The sequence below is a fragment of the Dipodomys ordii genome, unplaced genomic scaffold, assembly GCF_000151885.1.
Source record: "Dipodomys ordii isolate 6190 unplaced genomic scaffold, Dord_2.0 Scaffold45, whole genome shotgun sequence".
In the NCBI taxonomy this organism is placed as follows: Eukaryota; Metazoa; Chordata; class Mammalia; order Rodentia; family Heteromyidae; genus Dipodomys; species Dipodomys ordii.
In genome coordinates this window covers 1,668,725-1,690,182 of record NW_012267261.1, presented here as the reverse complement: position 1 = coordinate 1,690,182, position 21,458 = coordinate 1,668,725, and the positions used below count along the sequence as shown (strand labels likewise).

The following is a 21,458-nucleotide window of genomic DNA, read 5'->3' as shown; positions in this document are numbered from 1 at the left end:
AGATTTGGCTAAGGAGGTAATAAATGTAATACCCAAAGCATTTAGTATGCATTTTGATCTATAAGAAAGTTCAACTGTTCAAAAATATGTTATTTTTTAATTTATTATTTTAATGGCTAGCGCTAGATTTCTTTTAAAGAAACATTATTAAGCCTTTTACTTGGAGTAATGAATATTCAAAAAGAAATTTAAACTGAGTGTTAATAATCATAATAATAAAAAATAAGTTTAGAAGAGGAAAGCAGTAGAAGAGACACTGGATAATACAACAATGTCTCAGAGATTTATTATTAATAAGGAATTTTAAAACAATGGGGAGGTATGACATTGCATTTAAAATTAGGGGCATTAGTGTGATGTACACTTCTCTCTCTGACAATCTGAGCAAGTTTTTTCTTACACAGTTGTCTTTGTGCAAATGTTGTGTTCTTGGTTTTTATCTTGTCTTGTTTAGTTAGCTTTGGGTGGTAGAGTCAGGCTACAAGCTGATGTTGATGCTTTGGCTGAGGAATTGTGAAACTTGAAGTTTAGCAACATTGTCCATACACTGGACTAAGTTAATGCCTACAATAGCTTGGAGCCAGAGGTAAACCATGATGCCACAAGCCCCTGGAGACATCTGAATGTCTTAAGAGGACCATTTCTCTGGAGTAGAATGGATTCAGTCCAACTTGGCCTGTATATTAAAATGGAGTTAAATGACACTTTACCTCTAATTATTCACATGGTTACCTTCTTATTGAAATAGGAGCTTCCTAACTTTAAATTATTTATGCACAGATGTACAAGTTTGCATAAATAGACATATCTTAAATAATAAGAGAAATGTAACATGTTCTATCCAGCCACCAAATGAATTTAGATGCATTTGGTCAAGTTTTGAATGTATAGCAAATGTGATAACATTCTGAAGTGAATAATAGAATTTCAAGGGAAATATACAAAGGATAGAAAAGATAAGAATTTCTAGGCCTGTAAGCACACATTTAGGTTTTTTTTCCTGAAAAGGAAATTATGTCTTTCTCTGAATCTTTAGTTCCAGAGGGTTTTACTTTCTGACTCCTTATGATGTCCCAGCACTTACAAGACATGGAGGAGAGGAAAGAATGGTACAAAGAACTTTCCCCACCACTTAGGGAGACAAGATTTGAAGATATACAATCAATCACAATTGCTTTATAGTCTATGAAGCATTAATACACATATATATATATTTTTCATTTGACTTCACAATGGACTAATAATATTGGGGGCAAAAGTTGCATTTGCTACATCTATTTTAGAGAAATTATCAAAACTCGGAATAAGAAGAAACATAATCAAAACTCAGAATAAGAAGAAACATAAGCAAACATGGCCACAGAACCATTCCTGACTAAGCATATTTGAGACTATTCCATACTTCTCAGAATAACACAATCACGATTCAATTAGATAGAGAAAAATTGTATTCACCTGTTGGCAACAACTGCAAGGAGATACATATAACTATTACAATTTTTTTTTGGTCAGTAATGGGGCTTGAACTCTGGGCTTGGGTGCTATCCCTCAGCTCTTCAGCTCAAAGTGAGTGCTCTATTACTTGAGCCACAGTGCCACTTCTAGTTTTCTAGTGGTTTATTGGAGATGAGTCTCACAGACTTTCCTTGCCCGGGCTGGCTTCGAACCATGATCCTCAGATCTCAGCCTCTTCAGTAGCTAGGATTACAGGCGTGAGCCACCCGCGCCTGGCAACTATTACAATTTTTAACAACACAATATTACATTAAAAGAAATTAGCAAGGTGGAGTATCATGTTATGGTTAATATGCCTGACAGATAGATAGACAGATAGATAGCTAAAAATGCCTCTACTCTTTACTTACAAAGTTCTATAAACCTATTTCATATCTATAAAGGTTTCCTGGTGTATCTTACCTCAGTTTTTTTTTAACCAATGTATCTTCTAGAAGCAAATAGTTTCACAAACACAGCTAATCCAAAGGTGATGCTCAACTGCCCACCTACCTTGCAAATTTCAAGGAACTTCTCACTGGTGTACTTCATAGGATGCTCAGTGAAGGTGGCGTAAGGGACCTCAGTGGACCATGGGTTCCAACGGGACAACAGGGACTGCTCATCCGGGCTTCCCCAGGAGATCCTCAGGCCTTCTCCTGGTCTTCTAATGGAAAGAGTTATTCATAAGATTAGCCACTTTCATCAGATCAAGATAAAGGAAAAGTGTGAAAAAGGAATGTAATGCTTCCCATAGCCATTATACTGTGTCTGACACAGGTGGCTTGCCTCTCATTGGGTTGAATTATTCTGATAAATTTAGGAAGTGAGAAGAAAAGAAGGAACTATTTCAAAGATGTAAGTTCAAAGGGTTTCTGAGAATTCCATATGGAAATGTAAGTCTGGGGTTTAGGCCAGCAGCTGGCACCAGAAAGTTGGATGCTGACCTCACAGTAACATAATGATGTTGGGAATTAAGAAAGAGAAAGAGAAGGAGATACGAAAAAGGCGGTCACTGAGGGAAACAGTGTCAGGGGTCTAGAGAAGACAATAGCAACCATTTCCACAGTAAAACACACACAAGTGACTGAGAAAAGACCATGGAACGTCTGACATGTCAGGACCTATATGATCTTTAGAAGGATGATGACCAATTCAAGATGCCCAGCTTCTCGATTCAATGACGTAAGCTTCTACCTTTGCTGGTGTCCTGTTCATTTTATACATTTCTCCCAGTACAGCTGAGGCAATGGAGATTTTAATGTTTGTGGAGACTGCACCTGCCTCTTCTGTCTAAATCCCAGTCCTAAACCCCAACATGCAGAAGGAAGTCAGTTACAGCAGAGGCCTAACTCATCTGATCAATTTAAGTGTAGAACAAGAGAAGGTGAGGTGGGAAGATGGCAAGGGAAATCATGGCAGAGGAATGTGGCCACCAGAATTAATAAAATTAATAAAACTGTCATTTCTGTGGCCTGTTAGTTGAGATGCGTCAATCATAATTTAGTGTTTTCAGATACCACTAAATGCCAAGAAAGGCCTGGGTGCTTTGATTTCAACAAGCTGTAAAGTGGCTTGTAATTCTAAGCAGCCCATAAAGCATCACAGAGGTCTCATTTCTTCTAGAAATGAAACCCTAGGATTTCTAGCATAAGGGAGGGAAAAAGAGGAGCTTAATTGTGCTGTTTTTACAATGCTGTCACTTCCTGTATTAAGGAAGGATTCCTTTGGGAGTGCTATTGTGGTTTCTGAGTATTTATCCATGCAGAGATGTGTGTAAACACAATCTCACACATATGCATTCACCCCTGCCTTCAACTGGCTGATGGCAGACCTGCATCTTACAAAAAGACAAAAAGAAAAGAGCCTAGCACAATCCGCTGCCCAGTTCTCAAATTCTCAATGATTGTGTTTGAAAGTTGACACTCAACATTTTTTTGTATTTAGTCTGTTCCTCACCACCACTAACAACCACAATAGGAAAGAAAGAACAGAGAAATAGGGAAGAAAAAGACAGACTAAAAGAAATGTGCATGTCTCTGAAGTTTGCTTTCTAAGCCCTTAGCTTCTTAGCATCTATACTGACATTGGTCACCCCCACCCTCCTATACTTTCCTGTCCAATTGTTTTTCCTGGCATGTCAATAAATCATAAGCTCTATGAACATTATGTGCATGCTGGTTATTGGACCATTTTTGAGTCCCTTAGAATAACTGGTACAAAAGAACTATTTACTACTTCATATATCATGTGCTTCATATGCTTTATATGGTGGGTACAGTTTTGATTTTAGCAAAAGAAGATGAAAATCTGCCAAGGTAACTTCCCTAATAAGTATGCATTATATCTTCTACTTAAGGAAACTCCAAATGAAGTTCAATCACAAAATTCAAGTAGAATCTTATTTCTAAAAACCTGATCAATTTGACCATGGAAATGGCCTTTTTTAAAAGAGATGTAGTCTAATCATAAATATGCAGTTTTATGAACTTTTATCCATATCTGGGGAAATGAACCTAAAATGAAGTAATTTCTCCAAAAGTGAAACTTAAGATACACCTTATCCAGCCCTGTGGAATCATGTTACCATGACAGTCTACCATCATCTTTACTTTGATAAATGAGCAATTATAAAGACTGCCAGTGTCTTTATGACCAGAAATGCTTCATGTGATAGTAACCTGTGGACATTCATGTGAAATAACAGAATACAATACACCAATGTACATAAAACAGGATAGCCAAATTGTTGTTCCCTTCTGAATCTCAATCTAAATTTAATCTTAAACATTTCTCTTTCTAAATCTTCTGAATAGAGTTTCCCATTCTGAAAAGCAACATGACTTCTGCATCTGTTCTAGAGAATCTTTCAAGTATTCTGGTATTTGGTGGCCTCAGTAACTGAGTATGTGGTCACAATAACACCAGCATTCACTAGGCTAGGACATAGATCATGCAGAACCAGTCTCTGGCTTATGGTTTCTTTAGTGTGGAGGAATAAAACAAGTCTAATACAACATACTTTTTGTTTTGGTTGGTTGTGGAGCTTGAACTCAGGGCCTGGGTGTTGTTCCTGAGTCTTATCACTCAAGGCTCGTCCTCTATCACTTTGTAAACACAGCTCTACTTTCAATTTTCTGGTGGTTCATTGGAGATAAGAGTCTCACAGACTTTCTGGCCTAGGCCAGCTTCAAACCACGATCCTTGAACCTCAACCTCCTAAGTAGCTAGGATTACAAGAATGAGCCACCAGCACCAAGCAGAACATATCTGAAAATGACAAAGCCAAACCAAATATTGTCTCTTCTCTTCCAGGAAATTTTAAGACTTAGCAAAATGCTGTATAAACATGTAAAGGAACAAATTACCCATTATTTTGTGGAATAAAAGTTTAAACTTTATAAACTATAAGAGATCTTTTTTTAAGGCTTTTGAATGTATAGCTAATGCCTTCTATAAGGATGGGGAAACTGAGATCTCAGAAGTACCAGCATCTTCATAGTACAGGTAGAGGTCAGAGAGATCCCCAGACACCTCAGACCTCACTCAGGAGATGGCAGGGTAGGGAGCCAGTATTTTCACCATCTGATCTATACCTACAAAGTAGATTAGAGTTAATTTGATATAATTACATATCACAACCATATTTCCAATGTTAAGATGAATTTTTCTATGAATCATATTACCATATATGGTTAAAAACTTTGCTCAGAGTTTTTAATTCAAATGAGCATAAAAAGAAAGACTGACTCAAACCACTAAATATTCATAATTGTGAAATTACTAATATTATGACATTATAGAAAATAAGGTAGCACTGGGAGTGAAGGGGAGAATTACAAAGAACCCAGATTATCAGTGTAAGAACCTTGAGTCTGTCTCACTGAGCTTTGTGTAGGTTATTGAAAGCAGGGTACAGTCTCAAATCAAGAATGACAAACCCAAATTTTTAAGCAACGATACTTTAGGATCTCTCTTCCTAAAATTCTACACTGGATAGCAACCATGGATTTCAATAGTTCTGTTATCTTTAGGCATTAACATGACATTCCTGATACTTAGAAAACAATAATTTTGTGAGAAACAAGAAGATGGAAACTATTGCTTTGTATATTTAAGGTACAGTCCAACTAACAAATATTAAATGTTTACCATAAATCGTAAAAAACTACCTATACTGTTAGGAATTTTACTTTTTATGTTTGATTCAACCTAGACAGTAATGTTGATGAGCTAATTTGGTATACATAAATATAGCTACAGGAAATAAGATAGAGACTATTACCATAAATAATCAGATCACCAAATCAAGAACTGCTAGTGAAATGGAATAAAATGCAGGAAGAAAAACAACCATGATCACTGGACATAGATAAGATCAGAGAAGAAAAGAAAATCTCTAGCACAGAGGAAGTATCATAATGTTCTGCCCTGTTCTACACTTTAGATCACTATCTTCCACCTGATTCTGAGTCCAAGCTTTATTCTCTCTCTCTCTCTCTCTCTGTCTCACTTTCATTCTTTTCTTTCATTCATTAATAATATTTTTGTAGTATTTTAACTTGATAAGCGCTCCATCATTAGAGCTATGCCTTTAGCTTTTTATATGTCAGTACTTTTTAGATAAGTTCTCATATTTTTTTGTTTTGTTTTGTTTTTGTTTTTCTGGACTGGCCTTTGACCACAATTCTCCTAACTTTGCCTCCCAAGGAGGAACAATTACAGATGGTCCCCGGGATACTTCTTCTGTGTTTTAGCTTGTACTTTTCTGAAGTTGAAGGATTTTCTGGTTGAAGGATTTAAGTAGCCTTCAACCAGACCTCCATTCGGGGAGCTTATTCAATCCTTCAATTCAGACTAAAGAAGCATAGTTCCTGAATTAGCTTTTATAATGAGTTCAGACCATCTTTTAAATCTCCTCAAAAGTGGTTCCTGAAAACATTCCCATGCTCTCTGTCTTCAGTGCCATGGGTTATGTAAGAGAATTGACTTTTTATAGAATTGTGGGTAAAGCAATGAAGACACTTGGACCCTGAACTCCTGAAGCCTGCAATCTGATGATTTCTGGGACAGAAGTAAAAGATTGTCCATTATCACTTATTTTATTCTACTTTCTATCCCAGGTTGTATCTAATTCACAAGTAGTTGATGTAAAAAAGATATTCTTCTCTCCTGGTAAACTTTAAAACCATCCAGAAACAGGAAGAGGTAAGGAACAGCTCTAGACTTCATAGAAAAAGAAGGTTTATAATAGAGTTGCTTAGGGTGCTAGACTATCTGAATAGTCCTTTACCTGCATGTACACACACACACACACACTGAGCCACAGAGTTTTCAAAGATCCCCAGTTCTTCCTTGAGTCAATGTTAATTACATGTTCTCCTCAGTGACTCAGATTCAGAAATTCTAGAGCACAGTTGTTGGCAGAGTTGAAGGCCTCAGCAATTACAACTTTAAATCACCATGGTACACCAATAAAAAGATTGCTTTCTACAACAAAAAAGCAAAGATGTTGAAAGATTAAGGTTTATACAGAAGTTACTACAGATACGCAGGGGCTGAGAACAACCCAAGCATGAAGTATGTTTTAATACCACAAAAAGTAGGTCCAAGTTGAATGGAGGGAAAACTTTTTTTCAATAGCAGGTTTGGTAAGTCAAGAAATTTGTGGCTCAAGTAGTAGAGTGCAAGCCTTGAACCAAAGAAGCTCAGGGACAGTGCCCAGGCCCTGAGTTCAAGCCCCAGAACTGGCAAAAAAAGGCAAGAAATTCTATTGTGTCACAAAGAACTCTTTTTTCTTGAAGTCATTTTTAGCTGAATTAGAAGAGATGCCAGACACTCATCAGCCAGGGTTAATTTGCTCATTCAACACATTCTTGTTTTGTGAAAGAAAGATCATGCACCATTTTATATAGGACTACACCAACTGTCTTCTTTCCCCTCAATTCCCTACTCTGCTTTATCCTGGACTTCAGAGATTCTCTGCAAAGGCTCTAAGCAACTTGTTAACAGAACTGAATAAGGATGCCTTGCTCTCCAGAACAGAGAAATGGAAGCTTCCATTATTACCTTAGTCAGCCACCCTTCCTTTCTACTCATCTCAAATCTCAAAGCTCCACCACGGAATTAAAAACATAGCTTGGGGCACCAAACTGAGATTTATGAGGAAGCACAGACATTAACTCTAGCTCTAAACCCAGGGCGTGTGCTCATAAGCCTGGGTGAGCAAACAGAGGGAGGCCCTGGGCTGAGGAGGGCTGGTACCCAGAGGAGAGAGCAGTTCAGAACAGTACAATGAATGTTGTTGTCATGTCTCCTTTTTCCTACCTTACAGCTTGTGTTGTTGAAAGGCTGGCCTTCCAGGCCCTTGAAATGTTAGTCCTTTGCTTATTTAATTGGGACAAAAGCAGGGACCAAGTTGGCACCCTGGAGGGTATTCAATGCTCCTTTGCTCATTGAATGACCTCAGAGGAAATATTTTCCATGACAAGAACCCAAAAGACGCTGGCACAGAGTCAGACAATAAGATTTGCAGAATGTGTTTACATTTGCTCAGTGTCCCCAGGCTGTTCCAAACCCATCAGCAGGTGCTGCCTTTATCTGTTCTCTTTGCTCACCTGGCTCCCTCCCAGAAGTTTCCAGGGCCTTGGGCTCCATGAGATTAACCATTTACTGGCATGGGTTACTAAGAAATTCTATGGGTCCTTTTGCAGGAGGGAAAAGCAAGGGAAAAAGTAGAGAAAGAGGCAATATCATAAGCATAGGTTTTAGAAAGGCCTTGTGGTTGCATGGAAAGATCCTTCAGTGGGAGTTAGATGCCTGGGCTCAAAAGCTGGGTTTGCTGCTAACTTGCTGGGTGACTTGAACCCTTTACTTCGCTCCAAGAGTCCATCTGCAAAACTAGGGAGGGGGAGGTACAGTTAGATCATCTCTCTAAGGTCTTTTTCTGCCCCCAGTAAAACAAGATCTGTGCTGAAACGGAAGACTAATTACTGTTTTAAAAGCTAAATGTTCATGAATACGAGAAATCTTCAGAGAGTTGCTGAGAGTTGCTGAGATCTGGGCTCTCTTCTTCTAGAAGTAGAAGCAATGACCTTACAGGCGAAAATATCTAAGGGTTAAATCAAAAGCAAAAATCATTCAAGAGTGATCACCAATAGGATAACTAAGAAAGAAGCTGTGCATCACCTAGGCTGAAAATCTTTAAGGGAGATGAAACCTGCTTGGGAAACTTCAGAGGTAGTCATGAGCACTACTGATAACCAAAGGTTATGCCCAAGATTTTACCACTCCCAGTGTTCAGTTATACACATGCATGTGATTGCCTGTTACTCCATTTTCTGAATGTTTATATGTTGCAATCTTAAGATCTCTAGACAGCAGTCAATAAAACCTGGATCTAATCCTACCACTTACATTAACATAGTATCTTTCTTTGTAGCTTAAAGCTGGATATAATATTTCTGGATCCCCATTCTCAATCCTTAAAATGATGGAAATACTGGATTAGGTAGTATCTTGAGGATATTCTAACTCAACATAAATCAAACACTTAAAACCATCAAGGCAGATGACTACCTAATATTAGGTTTCCTTAAAGTGACTCCCCTACCCCCACCACCTGAACTTGTATGGGTAAAGTGGTTGGAAGTCAGCCTAAAACTTACATAATTATTTTCATAAACAGATTATTCTAAAAACAACTTCATTTATTACTTAATAAAAGTCATCCCAAGTTCCAGAGATTAAATCCTAAAAGGGACATCATTTATGTCTTATGGTTTTGACTCTTCAACATCATCAAAACCTAGGAAGTTACTTCTATTAATAAGTGCAATTTATTATAAAGCCACATAATATCTTCTTGTATACTCCAGTACTTTCTCTATGAAATCTAGCTGTTAAGCCTGCAGAATAAGATGATTTTCACAGAGCTCTGAAAGATGCTTGAAAGTGAGGTTTCTGAGTTGTATTGTCAGCTGTTTCCTCCATTTCTTTCTGCTACCCACATTCTGGACACTAACTGTTCTAATTTGATTTCTCTAACTACTATTGTCAGAGAACCTAAAAACCCATTACATTACTCAAAATTCTAGGTGAATGACTAAAAAAAATACCCTCTTTTTTTCAGGTCATTTGGTATGAGGGCCATATATTCATTTTGTAGAGAAAGCTTTGGTTTCTCTGATTCAATTCATACCAATGCAATGGGTGAAATAATTTTTAGATAAAGGGGGAGAGGTTCTATTATTTTAGTCACAAACATCTAAATGGCGCATTTGGAGTATGTTCCTGTTGGAATGCAAAGAGTGTGGTCCCATTAAATACAATGATAATCTCCTTTTCACTAATGAAGTGGCATGTGATTTTGTCATTCTTAAAATCACAGCCTGGAAGACCTTGGCATTGTCATACTGTACAGAAATGTTCCCCTAATCTGAACCTCCTTCAAACGTTTTAGGGCATAACTCCCACAATATTTAATATTTACTCCAAGTAGCAACACAGAGAGTCATCTAGATAATGCTGTAATGCAAATTTGGAGAAAGGAACAACTTCTTACAATTGAATGCATGAAAGAAGGCTTCATTTACTTAATACGTGTTCACTAATCTCAACTTCGTATGAGTACTATACAGATGTTATGAAAACTGGATCATAACAAGTCTCAAAGAAACTCAGATCAGGCATTATAAAACAGGCAGCCTCTTATCTAGGGGTTGATGGGTAGGAGGACTTGGATAAATCAAGTTTGACAAAGAATAATATGCAATGTACTACAGAGAAAAGAGATCATAAGGGCAAAGATCCATATAAGAGAAATGTATGTTTAGTATGTTACAATGTGTACTTTTATGGTGGTCATATTCATTTTCAGTTGGGCCCTGTTGAACAGAAATAGTGGAGGAAGACAGGTCAGAAGCAGACTATAGAAGTTGATAGAGGTTGGGATGGAGGGTGGTTGGGCACTACTATGTATGGCTCAGACAGCAGGCTACTCTTAACATTGAAGCTGGTGTGGAACCACTGGCAAATCCATTGAGAGTAGATTAATTAAATGAGGAAATCTGTTTCTGTCTGCCAGACTCAAAACTATAGAACAAAGAGGAATCGTGGACCGAGAAGTGATCAGGACTGAAAACTAAGCTAGATACCCTCTTTGGTCATGAGCTGGGCTGATCTTTATTATATGTTGGCCTCCTGCTGCATGTCACTGGGAAGATTCCAGGCAAATAAAAAAGACAGGAACACCAAAAGTTGAGTGGTGGTTGTAGTGCTGCTAGCAGATGCAGAAAACAAAAGGTGAAACACTAAATCAACCTTTATCTTCAATAGGTTCATTTGTCATTGCCACTTTCAGTAAATTAGCAGGTCCCATAATCTGTTAAATGGGAATCATGATATTTTCTCATAAACTTAGTATAATGGGTTAAATATAATGAAAGACATAAATAGTCTAGTGGCAGTTGGTAAGTAGTAAACTCTTAATATCTGCGAGTTGCGTTATGCCCTGTAGCACATAAATCACTTTACATGGCTTATCCAATTATTCTTCGTGAAATTCTTATTACTTGAAAATTAGTAAGTATGAAATGCCTAAAGATACAGAATGTCAGATTTATACCCAGATATTTCTGATCCAAGGGGTAGAACACTGACCCAGTCCAGTTTCTTAGACATGATTTGCAATATATGGAGATTCAGATCTGAGGTCTGGTTCACAAGGGAGACATTTGGTGACAGTAATGACAAGGGTTGCCCACTCGTAGAATGTTCAGAATACAAGCTTAGATTGGGAATAAGTCTTCAGAAATGGAAGAGGATGTCCAGACCCAGGGGACCTAGAGCTTGTCTGGTTCAGTTTCAGATCTTTGTCTTGCAGATAGCAAAGCAAACCTGACATCAAGAAGACAACACTCAGCTTGCTTGTTTGCAATCGATGACCCAGCTCTGAACCTGAATGGAAACCATATAAAAAGGACTGGAAAAGAATTCACTACTACTTTAGGACTCTTGATACATCTATGGGAATAGTTTTCTTCCTTTACAATTTTTTTTCTGTAAGGGACATTTATTGTTTTTTCATGGAAATAATTCTTGCATATTTAAGATAAAAATATCCGTCATAGCCGAGACTAGTAAGGGTCAGGAAATGTGCTAAAATCTCTAAATTTTCACATCTAGATCTTACCATAAGCTCACAAGGAAGGTTTATCATCTCAATTTTACTCATGAGAAAAATGATGCCCAAAGCCATCAGGTAGTAAGTGATGGAACTGGCACTGGAATCCAGGACTCCCTGATGCCAGATATTCTGATAATTCTCACAGCATCCTATAAATATATAAGATAATGGAGAAAAGAAAGATGTTTTAGAAGCCAATTGTTCATTCCTGCATGAGTAGATGCAAAGCCTTTGGTTTAGACTTCACATTTTTTTCTGCAGTCTCTCTTTACCTGCACCAATCCACTCTCTGCCTTTTTACATGGGGCTAATCCACCCAGCTCAGCAACCAGCCCAAGAGCCTCCAGTTGCCTGTGAAAGTCAGAAATATTTTCTCAGATAGGAAATGTACTCATTACCTTGCTCATGTAACTGTAACCCCTCTGTATAGTAGTTTTACAATTAAAAAAATACCAAAAAAAACAAACAAGCAAAAAATAAGAAATATTTTCTTAGCCTGAAAACCTTTTAAGTACAGTTCTATCCCTATCCTCCACTCCCAATATCCGAAACCACAACTCCTCAGGGCTCCAACCACATGATCCAACTTACTTAGCCTGTCTTACAGTACTTGTGATAATTTCATTAAGCAGAAATTATTCTGTATCCTCATCTTATATCATCAAATAAACTGGCAACTATTCAAGAATAGGTTCTGTGTCTATATCATGTCCCTTTCCTCCATGGTATTCATCCTGTAATAAATGGCTTGACAATTTTGAAAGGAGTAGACAGACCTGTGGTCTGGGTAAAACACATATTTCAAAATGAAAGTGTTCTTTCTCAGATCCGAGTGGTCTTGCTTCTGCTGCTTTTGTCTTCCATTTGACTATATTTCTGAGTAACATTGTTTTAAAAAGAGCTATTAGGATGTTTCCTGTTTGTCTCAGGTAGATGGGAGATCTTCTTCATGATTTTGGAATGCAAGTTTTAGAGAAATGCCCAGGACAGAAAGGGTTCTGCTTTGGCCCTGTTTTGAGGGTACTTTACTACCATTGTTGCCATGTTATGTCTGTGCTGGAGCCTGTTTGTGCCGAGTCTGCCAGGGCTAAAAGGACAGACCTTGCAAAGCTACCAAGAAAAATTATATATTTATAATGATTTTGGACACACCAAATAACCAAATATCAACATGTACAGAACAACTTTTTTTTGAGTTTTGTACCAGTGTATTTATTTTAAAGGCCTAATTTAAGATTTAAAAAAAACTCAAATTTATTCTATTCCATTACTATTGATAACTATTGTTATTGTTTTTTTGTTTGTTTTTTGGGTCCGGTCGTGGGGCCTGGGTGCTTTCCCTCAGTTCTTCAGCTCAAGGCTAGCACTCTACCACTTGAGCCACAGCGCCACTTCCAGCTTTTTTCTTTTTGCTTATGTGGTGCTGAGGAATCAAACCCAGGGCCTCGAGCATGCAAGGCAAGTGCTCTACCACTGAGCCACCTTCCAAGCCCTTGTTATTGTTATTGTTGACCTCATTGAAGCTTAAACTTATGGCTTCATACTCCTTAAGTCTTTTTTGTAAAAAATTGTGAAAATACCATACAGAGGGATTACAATTACATGGGCAAGGTAATGAATTCATTTCTTATCAAGCATTGTTGCCTCCTCCTTTGTTTCCCCTTCCCATCCCTTCCAATTTCCTCCCCCCACCACATTCCCCCACACACACCAAAGTTGTAAAGTTTGTTTTTCGACATAACGTCTTGTACAACTCATTGTTGCAATGGGTCCACCTGTATCCCTATTTAAACAATTTTTTTTCCCTTCCCCTCCACAAAGTATACCAACATCAAATACAGTGAAAGCAGGGCTATACTGTGGGGGAGGGACATACAAAGCACCAAAGAAATCATCTTATAAATACAGAACAACTTTTTTTTGGGGGGGGGGGTCTAGTCATGGAGCCTGAATTCTGGGCCTGGGCACTGTCCCTCAGCTCTTCAGCTCAAGGCGAGTGCTCTACCACTTGAGCCACAGCACCACTTCCGGCTTTTTTTTTCTGCTTATGTGGTGCTGAGGAATCGAACCCAGGGCCTCGTGCATGCAAGGCACGCACTCTACCACCGAGCCACCTTCCCAGCCCTGAGAACAATTTTTTTAGAAAAGCTTTTTAGAAAAACATTTTTTTCTGAATCACATTTATTTCCATTTCCTCTCCAAGGAAACTAAGAAAAGTGAGCCTGGAATTTATGCAGGAGAGATTAGAAAGAACAGGTACCACAGCCTTCAAGCCTTACTTCCAATGATCTAGAAAGACAATGACTTTGGGGAGACAGTCAGCCTGCCCAGAAAAGTGAAAGATACCCAGGGCTCTAATTGACAAATCAAGAACTCAGACTTGCTCACACTTTCTGTGGATTATGCCCCTAAAAAAAGCCAACATTTTTGCCTCTTCTATTTTGGAAGCATTTGAAATGAAAATAGTTTCAAGAGATTATACATGATTATATGTGATATGCTTACTTATTTTTCCCTTGCTCACTTAACAAGTAATTTAGACAAAGTAAACACTCCCATTTTACTTGCACACACAGAGTCTACATGAATATTTTCCTTTATTATCATAGTCAACAAGAGAGCCATTCTAGTTTTTCAGCAAGGAAGGGGTGTTCAGCAGCCCAATCCATCTTTGACCAAAGTGATTACATTCTACCAACCATGGGCAATTTTCTGACAACAAAATTCTCATGTTTCTTATGGGGTACTTTGATGGTACAAAAGAAGTCATAGAGTTCAGAGGATGCTGACTTTGGGTCAAATGTCAATGCTGACATTATTATATAACCTTGGAGAAAAGAATTTGTCTCTCCTGGTACTCATCTATCAGAACTGTTGCAGGTAAGATGGCTGGTGCCTCTCTGCCTAGATTTAAAGTACCCCTTGAGCAAAACTCTGAAAAGTAAATGAGAAGAAGAGGAATTTATGAATTACCTTGCATTCCTGCTAGCTACTTTTGTCCCAAACCTGTCAATTCAGAAATATTTGGGGTAGAGATGAAGAAAAATGGCATAAAATACTAAGCTATGTAAAAAAAATCAGGATATTCCAGATATTTTGAAGTAGACACAATTCACCTACATTCCACAGTATATATTTTCTCTGGGAAAAATTATGAGCTAAATTTTGCTGAAGCTTTTGATTTCCTTTATGTTGCATTAATATTGTGTTGCATACATATGGGTTTGGGGATTTATTATATTGTTTTTAGTCAAGATTTCCCTTGAATGTAAGAACTATGGGCCCATGTTTCCAAACACCATCTATAGCTCCATTCTTCCTAGTCACTCCTCAGGCCCAAGAATATTGCCTGTGAAGGAGAGAAACATTGAAAAATCTATGTAATACATGAACAAACCTGCAAGGCCATTTAAGCAGGGAATTTGACAGACTTGGATTTATACAATCCAAATATGGTTGAAATAATACTGGACAAATTTGAATATGCATTTGAAACACCTATGTTCTTGTTAAGACATAATTCTGATTCATTTAGCCTGAAGTGGCAGCTGAGCTTCTGAACTCATCACTTCTAAGTTCTCAGATGGAACTTCTAAGTTCCCACTGGAACCAAGTCCAAGAAAGAACTGGGGTGAATGTCACAAACTAGGAATTGAAAAATGTCCTCGGCTTGAGAGCTTCTTGTGCAAAGTGGGTAGGTACAACAGAGCAAAGATCAAAACATGCTACCTAAAGTGTGGACTCAGGTCATAGGACTTGGTTGAGCAGTGGGATGCACCATGGATTTTATCTGATTACAGAAATAAAGCAGGAGGTTGTAGCATTGAGCATTCATTGAAGGCAAAAAAAAAAAAAATCCCAAGATTGCAATTCAGATGACTTTCTTATAAAGAAATGGAATTACCTAAAATAGATTTCCACAAAATTTACTTTTTCACTTAAAAAACACTTAAGTTTGCTTTAAAGTGATGCCACTTCTATGATAGAATCTCTGGCGCTCTCTCTCTCTCTCTCTCTCTGCTATTTACTTAGCTTTAAAAACCAACAACTAAAACTAACACGTAGTTCTTCAACACTTTGTTCCTCATTTGACAAACTGAAATTTCTTTTACCAGCAGGTTTCCCTCTTCTGAACATGTTCTATTTCCCGCCCCCACCCCGATGTTTTTGTAAAGGTATGCAGCGAAGTTAGGGAAACAGTACTCCAACAGTGCTTCCACCCCTGTATATCACTCCATGACAGCCTCTCCTTTCCTCCTTTGGACAGCTTATCTGTCCATTTAGCCAACAACAACAGTAGTTGTATTGGTGACTTACCACCCTGCCAACTTGCCTGGAGTTCATCATCAAATATGGTTTCTAACTTTGGTTTTCTATATTCACAAATAGGATTCATTATAGCAAAGGATACAGTAGAGGGGCAGCTGGAAAAATTTAGAAGTCTTTGTCACACCTGCCACTGTTAAACTTCATTGTGAAGAGCTTATTTTTTCAAATTGACTTTGGGAGAAATTAGGCATGGAAAATATAACTCATAGTTTAATTCCTCCTTTGGCACCTGATCTTTCATAAAGAAGCTTTTGATCAGAAACTATAAGGAAGAACAAACAAATCTCCTGATGACTTATTTAGGCTAAATGCTCAAGGCAAAAGCAAAGGATTGAATGTGTAATATCTTGGTAAGACAGGCATTGAGTTACCAGAGCTCATCATTGAGTGAACCATTATTTCAGAAATACTTCCTAAATTAGGGAAGTAGAATCTCAGAGAAGTTGTAAACCATCTCTCTGGACTACAAAGCTTAAGAAATGACTTTGTTAAAAGGACAAGAAAAGATACCATTTAAAAATGAAAACAAAACTTCTTTCCACAACATAATTAGGATGTGGCAGAGGAATCCTTTGTCTGACAAATTAATTTTATTTGCATTGTAAGCAGTATTCAAAGGGTTATCAGAGCCAAGAAGTTTGAGCATAGTCTTTAATTAATCCTGCATCATCCTACTGCATCCATGGATACCCCTGGGAACATTTAATCATTTAAATTAAAATTCACACATATTCACAATCCCAATGATACTTAGGTGCAAATGAAAGCTTCTTTTTACCATATCCCTATATCATTTTACAGAGCATAGGAAATAAAAACAAGTCTTAAGAATATAAAAAAAATTCTTTATAGTAATTTAAAGGGTCCAACAAAACAGGTTCTCATTTTTTTTTCAATCTGAGTAGCATTTAAGAGAGGCTCTGTGAATTTACAACAAGGAATTTGCATTTAAAACAGCATAGAGACAGTGTAGAGTAAATGCAATAAAGTACTATCGCTTACCAACAACATTGTACACTGAGCGAATGTGTGCTGAGTGCAAAATACACTGCCCTGGGCAGCATGCATCAGAGCTGAGCAAGGAAATTCCCCTGCACCTGGAGGCTTGCAGCCTAATAGGAAGAATGTGAGTTAGTTAAGAAAGATCAGAGGAGAAGAACCACGAGAGGAGAAACTAGCGTGGCAGAGAGGATGATTCCACCTCTGACTTGATGATCAGTAATTCTGAAAGAAGCAGTAAATTAATTAGAACATTAAAGAATAAAATATGGTGAAAGATTAGGGAAAGTTTATTGAAAATAACACATAAACCTGGTGCCAGTGTCTCACACCTGTAATCCTAGTTACTCAGGAGGCTGAGATCTGAGGGAGGTTTGAAGAAAGCCTGGTTAGGTAAGTCTTTGAGACTCTTATTTCCAATTAACCACCAAAAAGCCAAAAAGGGAGGAGTTGTGGTCCACATGGTAGAGCACTAGTCTGGAGTATAATAGTTCAAGGATAGTCCAAGCCCTATGTGTCACAAAAGAAAAAGAGACCGAGGGAAAGGGAAAGATGAAAGAAAGAAAGAAAGAAAGAGAGAGAGAGAGAGAGAGAGGGAGGGAGGGAGGGAGGAAGGAAGGAAGGAAGGAAGGAAGGAAGGAAGGAAGGAAGGAAGGAAGGAAGGAAGGAAGGAAGGAAGGAAGGAAAAGAAAAAATGGAAAGAAGGGAAGAAAATAGTGTATTCCTCTCTAGAATTTTAAATATCAGTCCTTTAAAGCAACTGTCATTTCCTGATGGGCAAACACCTGGCAAGAAAAGTAAGTGAATAAAGAGAATACACCTATCCAGTTACACTTTTTCTTAGGACTTCATAGACTACAACCAGAAGAAACTGTAAATGCTTGTAGTTTTAGTTTAAATTTCATAAATATTAGGGAAAAAGTCAACCAAAAAGGTGGAATAAATAAATAGGGTTTGGAAATAGAAAGTATGGAAAGCTAGTCTAAGGAGTTTGCCCTTGTTCTGTAACATATTATCCTATACACAATCCATGAGTGAGGAAAGCTTTGAATAGGGGAAGAGGTATGAACTTTCTCAGAGTTTTGATTTGGAATTATCAAATGGACAGAATTGAGAGGCAGGAGAGTTGTGGGGAAGGATAAAATATGTTGGAGCAGTCAGGAGCCTCTGTGTAGAGACATTGCTCACCAGGAAGGAAATAAAAGAAGAGATAGATTGGGAGTATATTTGAAAAATCATAGCATGTTCTCTTCTTTGCTCAGATCCTGAAGTTTTCATCATCAATGAATAGGAAGACTCACTTTCATGAATGATTTTGTCCTTTACAAGAGCAAGTCAATGGGAGTATGGGAGAGGAGGTGGGTTTATTCGTAACTCAATTCTGCTTGAAGGACTTTATGGTTCAGCAAATAAATGTGTTTCCTTTCTTTCCACTCCTTTCCCTATCTCTTCCTTGCCAAACCTCTCCTGTGGTAAAAAGAGCTGTCTAGGTCTTCATGATCCAGGTCAGAAAGCCCTCAGCTTAATGTTGATGAGAAAAGAAGAAAGTGGCCAAATTCTCTAGGCATCTTGCCACCAGTGTCTGTTCCCCGTGTGTGGAGGTGGGAAGCGAGGGCCTCCCTGCTAAACAGACCAGGCCTTCAACTCTGCTGAGATTGAGAGCCAAGGGAAGGGCACTGCCGGCGGAGCCGGCACATCACCTCATTTAGAACAACAACACAGATATGGGTGGTACACAAGCTCTGGCAGCAAATCACCGACTTTAAAGAAAAGAAATTCCTCGTGAATGACACAAACCAATTAGAGAGCTGCCTAAACTAAGTTCAGCTCTGAAACAGAGGCTGCAATTCCTATGAGGCAGAGTGAGCTGAACAAGAGCCAACGCAGGCAGACATGGGACCTGGAGATGCCTGAAGCCTGGCCTGCCCTCAAATGCAGCCTTGTACACACTGCCAAAGTCCCTCTCTTCTTGTCCACTCACCTCCAGGGACACTACTCTGTGTGTATGTGTGTGTGTGTGTATACACATGTGCATGTATGTGACAGTCTTGGACTCAAACTGACTTTTGGTGGTTGATTGGAGATAAGAGTCTCAATAGTCAATAGACATTCCTGTCTGGGTTAGCTTTGAACCATGATTCTCAAATCTCAGTCTCCTGAGTAGCTAGGTTTGAGCCACTGGCTCCCAGCAACACTACTTTTTTTCCTTTTTTTTTTTTTAATAACACTTCCAATCTTCCTTCCTAATCTAGACAAGGCTTCTCTGCTTACTGCCATGTAGCTTTACATTATAAAATCTTGTAAGAGCCAGCCATTAAAGGACATGTGGGAAAGAACTCAGATTGGGAATAACATGTCAACATCAAAAGCAGTGCTTGGCCTTTTGTGTAAATTTGTGTGGTTTATGCCCTAGAGAATTTAGAGCCAATATGGACCTTTTGCTAGGCCCAAACTTTGTAAAGGTAGTGATCGACAAGTTGATTGAGCATCTATTATAGGCCAGAGTCCTTACATTATACCATTTCTTTCAATTTCCCCATAACCTCAGAAGCCCTGACTATTGTTAATATTTCTGGCCCATAATGAAGAGAGTTGAGAATCAGGGAGGAAAAGGTCATTTTCTAAGGCCACCAATGTAGTAAGTGGAAAGACTAGTTCCAAAGTATAAGACTGTTGCTAATCAAATATAATTGCTGGTTGTACGTAAAATTAAATGGGGGAAGGGTACACATAGAAAGTACAGGTAAGCAAAAAAAAAAAAAAGGAAAATTACATCTAATCCTACCACCCAGAGATAATCACTGTTAAGATTCTGTGTAAATCCTTCAATTGCAAAATTTTTAGCTACATTTTTTGAGTTCTTACATTGAGACTGGAGAATGTTTTTTAAGATTACGTACATCTTCTTTCTGTACCTGAAGTTATCTTGAATTTAGAAGATGTTGTTTATACATTTAAAAAGTAAATTCATACCCAGGTGCTGATGGCTCATGCCTGTAATTTCAGCTACTCAGAAGGCTGAGATCTGAGGATCATGGTTCAAACTCAATTCTAGTATGGAAGTCTATAAGACTCTTATCACTTTAGCAGAAAAAAAGCCAAACACGGAGCTATGGCTCAAAAGGTAGAGCATCATCCCTGGATGAAGAAGTTAAACAGAGCTCGGTACTGATGACTCATGCCTGTAATCCTAACTACTCAAGAGGCTAATATCTCAGGATTGACGTTCAAAGGCAGACCAGGTAGAAAAGTCAGTGAAATTCTTAAACCAGAAGTGGTGTTGTAGCTCAAGTGGTGGAGAGCTAACCTGGAGCACAAAAGCTCAGGGACAGTGCCCAGGCCCTAAGTTCAAGTCCTAGAGCTAGTACCAAGAAAAAAAAATTGCTAAGGAGAGTGCCCAGTCCCTGAGTTGAAGCCCTAGTACACACACACACACACACACACACACACACACACACACACACACACCTTATGATTATTTCCATCAAGCTCCACTCAATGTTAGACTGCTGTTTGACATCTCGAGAGTCAGAAGAAGAGGGCATTTGTGATCCTGTAAGACCTGTCATGCAAGAGCTCAGCTGGCAAACCTGAGGCCCAATGGGAGCCCTGGAGCTCTGTTAACCATCCTACACTTCCTAGGTGAGTGTGGCCAAAATCAATGCCCCCCCCCCCCGCCCTGGCTTCAGTCTGTCCTTCTCCCAGTTAGCAATGATACTCTTGTCGACTCAATGGTCAGGACTATTTTCTGGAGTTAATGAGATAAATACTCATAGAAATCTTTTGAAGCAAAGCACCATACAAACAAAAGATAATTATTGAAGTCTATAATAATTAAGGGCTTTCAACAAAAAAATAAAATACCTAGGAATTAACTTAACCAAAGAAGGACCTCTATGATGAAAACTTTAAAAACCTGAAAAAGGAAGTCAAACAGAACTTAGAAAGTGGAAAAACCTGCTCCTGGATTGGAAGGATCAACATCATGAAAATGGCAATACTTCCCAAGGCTATCTACAAATTCAATGCTATACCTATCAATATTCCAACCTCATTCTTCAAGGAAATAGAAGAGGCAATCCAAAAATTCATATGGAACAATAAAAGACCCCGAATAGAAAAAAATGATACTTAACAGAAAGAATAGAGCTGGAGGAATATCAATACCAAACTTCAAACTCTACTACAAAGCCATCGTAATCAAAACAGCTTGGTACTGGCACAAGAACAGACCTGAGGACCAATGGAATAGAATTGAAAAACCAGAAATGGACCCACAGACCTATAGCCATCTAATCTTCCATAAGGGAGCTAAAAGAATAAAATGGAAGAAAGACAGCCCCTTCAGTAAATGGTGTTGGCAAAATTAGTTAATCACTTGTAGAAAACTAAAGCTAGATCCTTATATATCACCCTGCACCAGAATCAACTCCAAATGGATCAAAGACCT

General features: G+C 38.3%; 1 protein-coding gene across 1 annotated transcript in view; it reads right to left on the bottom strand.

Annotated features, from left to right (window-relative positions):
* Tprg1 (tumor protein p63 regulated 1) overlaps positions 1-21,458 on the bottom strand; it is a 99,736-nt gene that overhangs the window by 10,675 nt on the left and 67,603 nt on the right. The window contains exon 4 of the mRNA XM_013019402.1: positions 2,008-2,161. Within this exon, the coding sequence (XP_012874856.1) occupies positions 2,008-2,161 (154 nt within the window). The remainder of the gene's footprint in view (positions 1-2,007; positions 2,162-21,458) is intronic.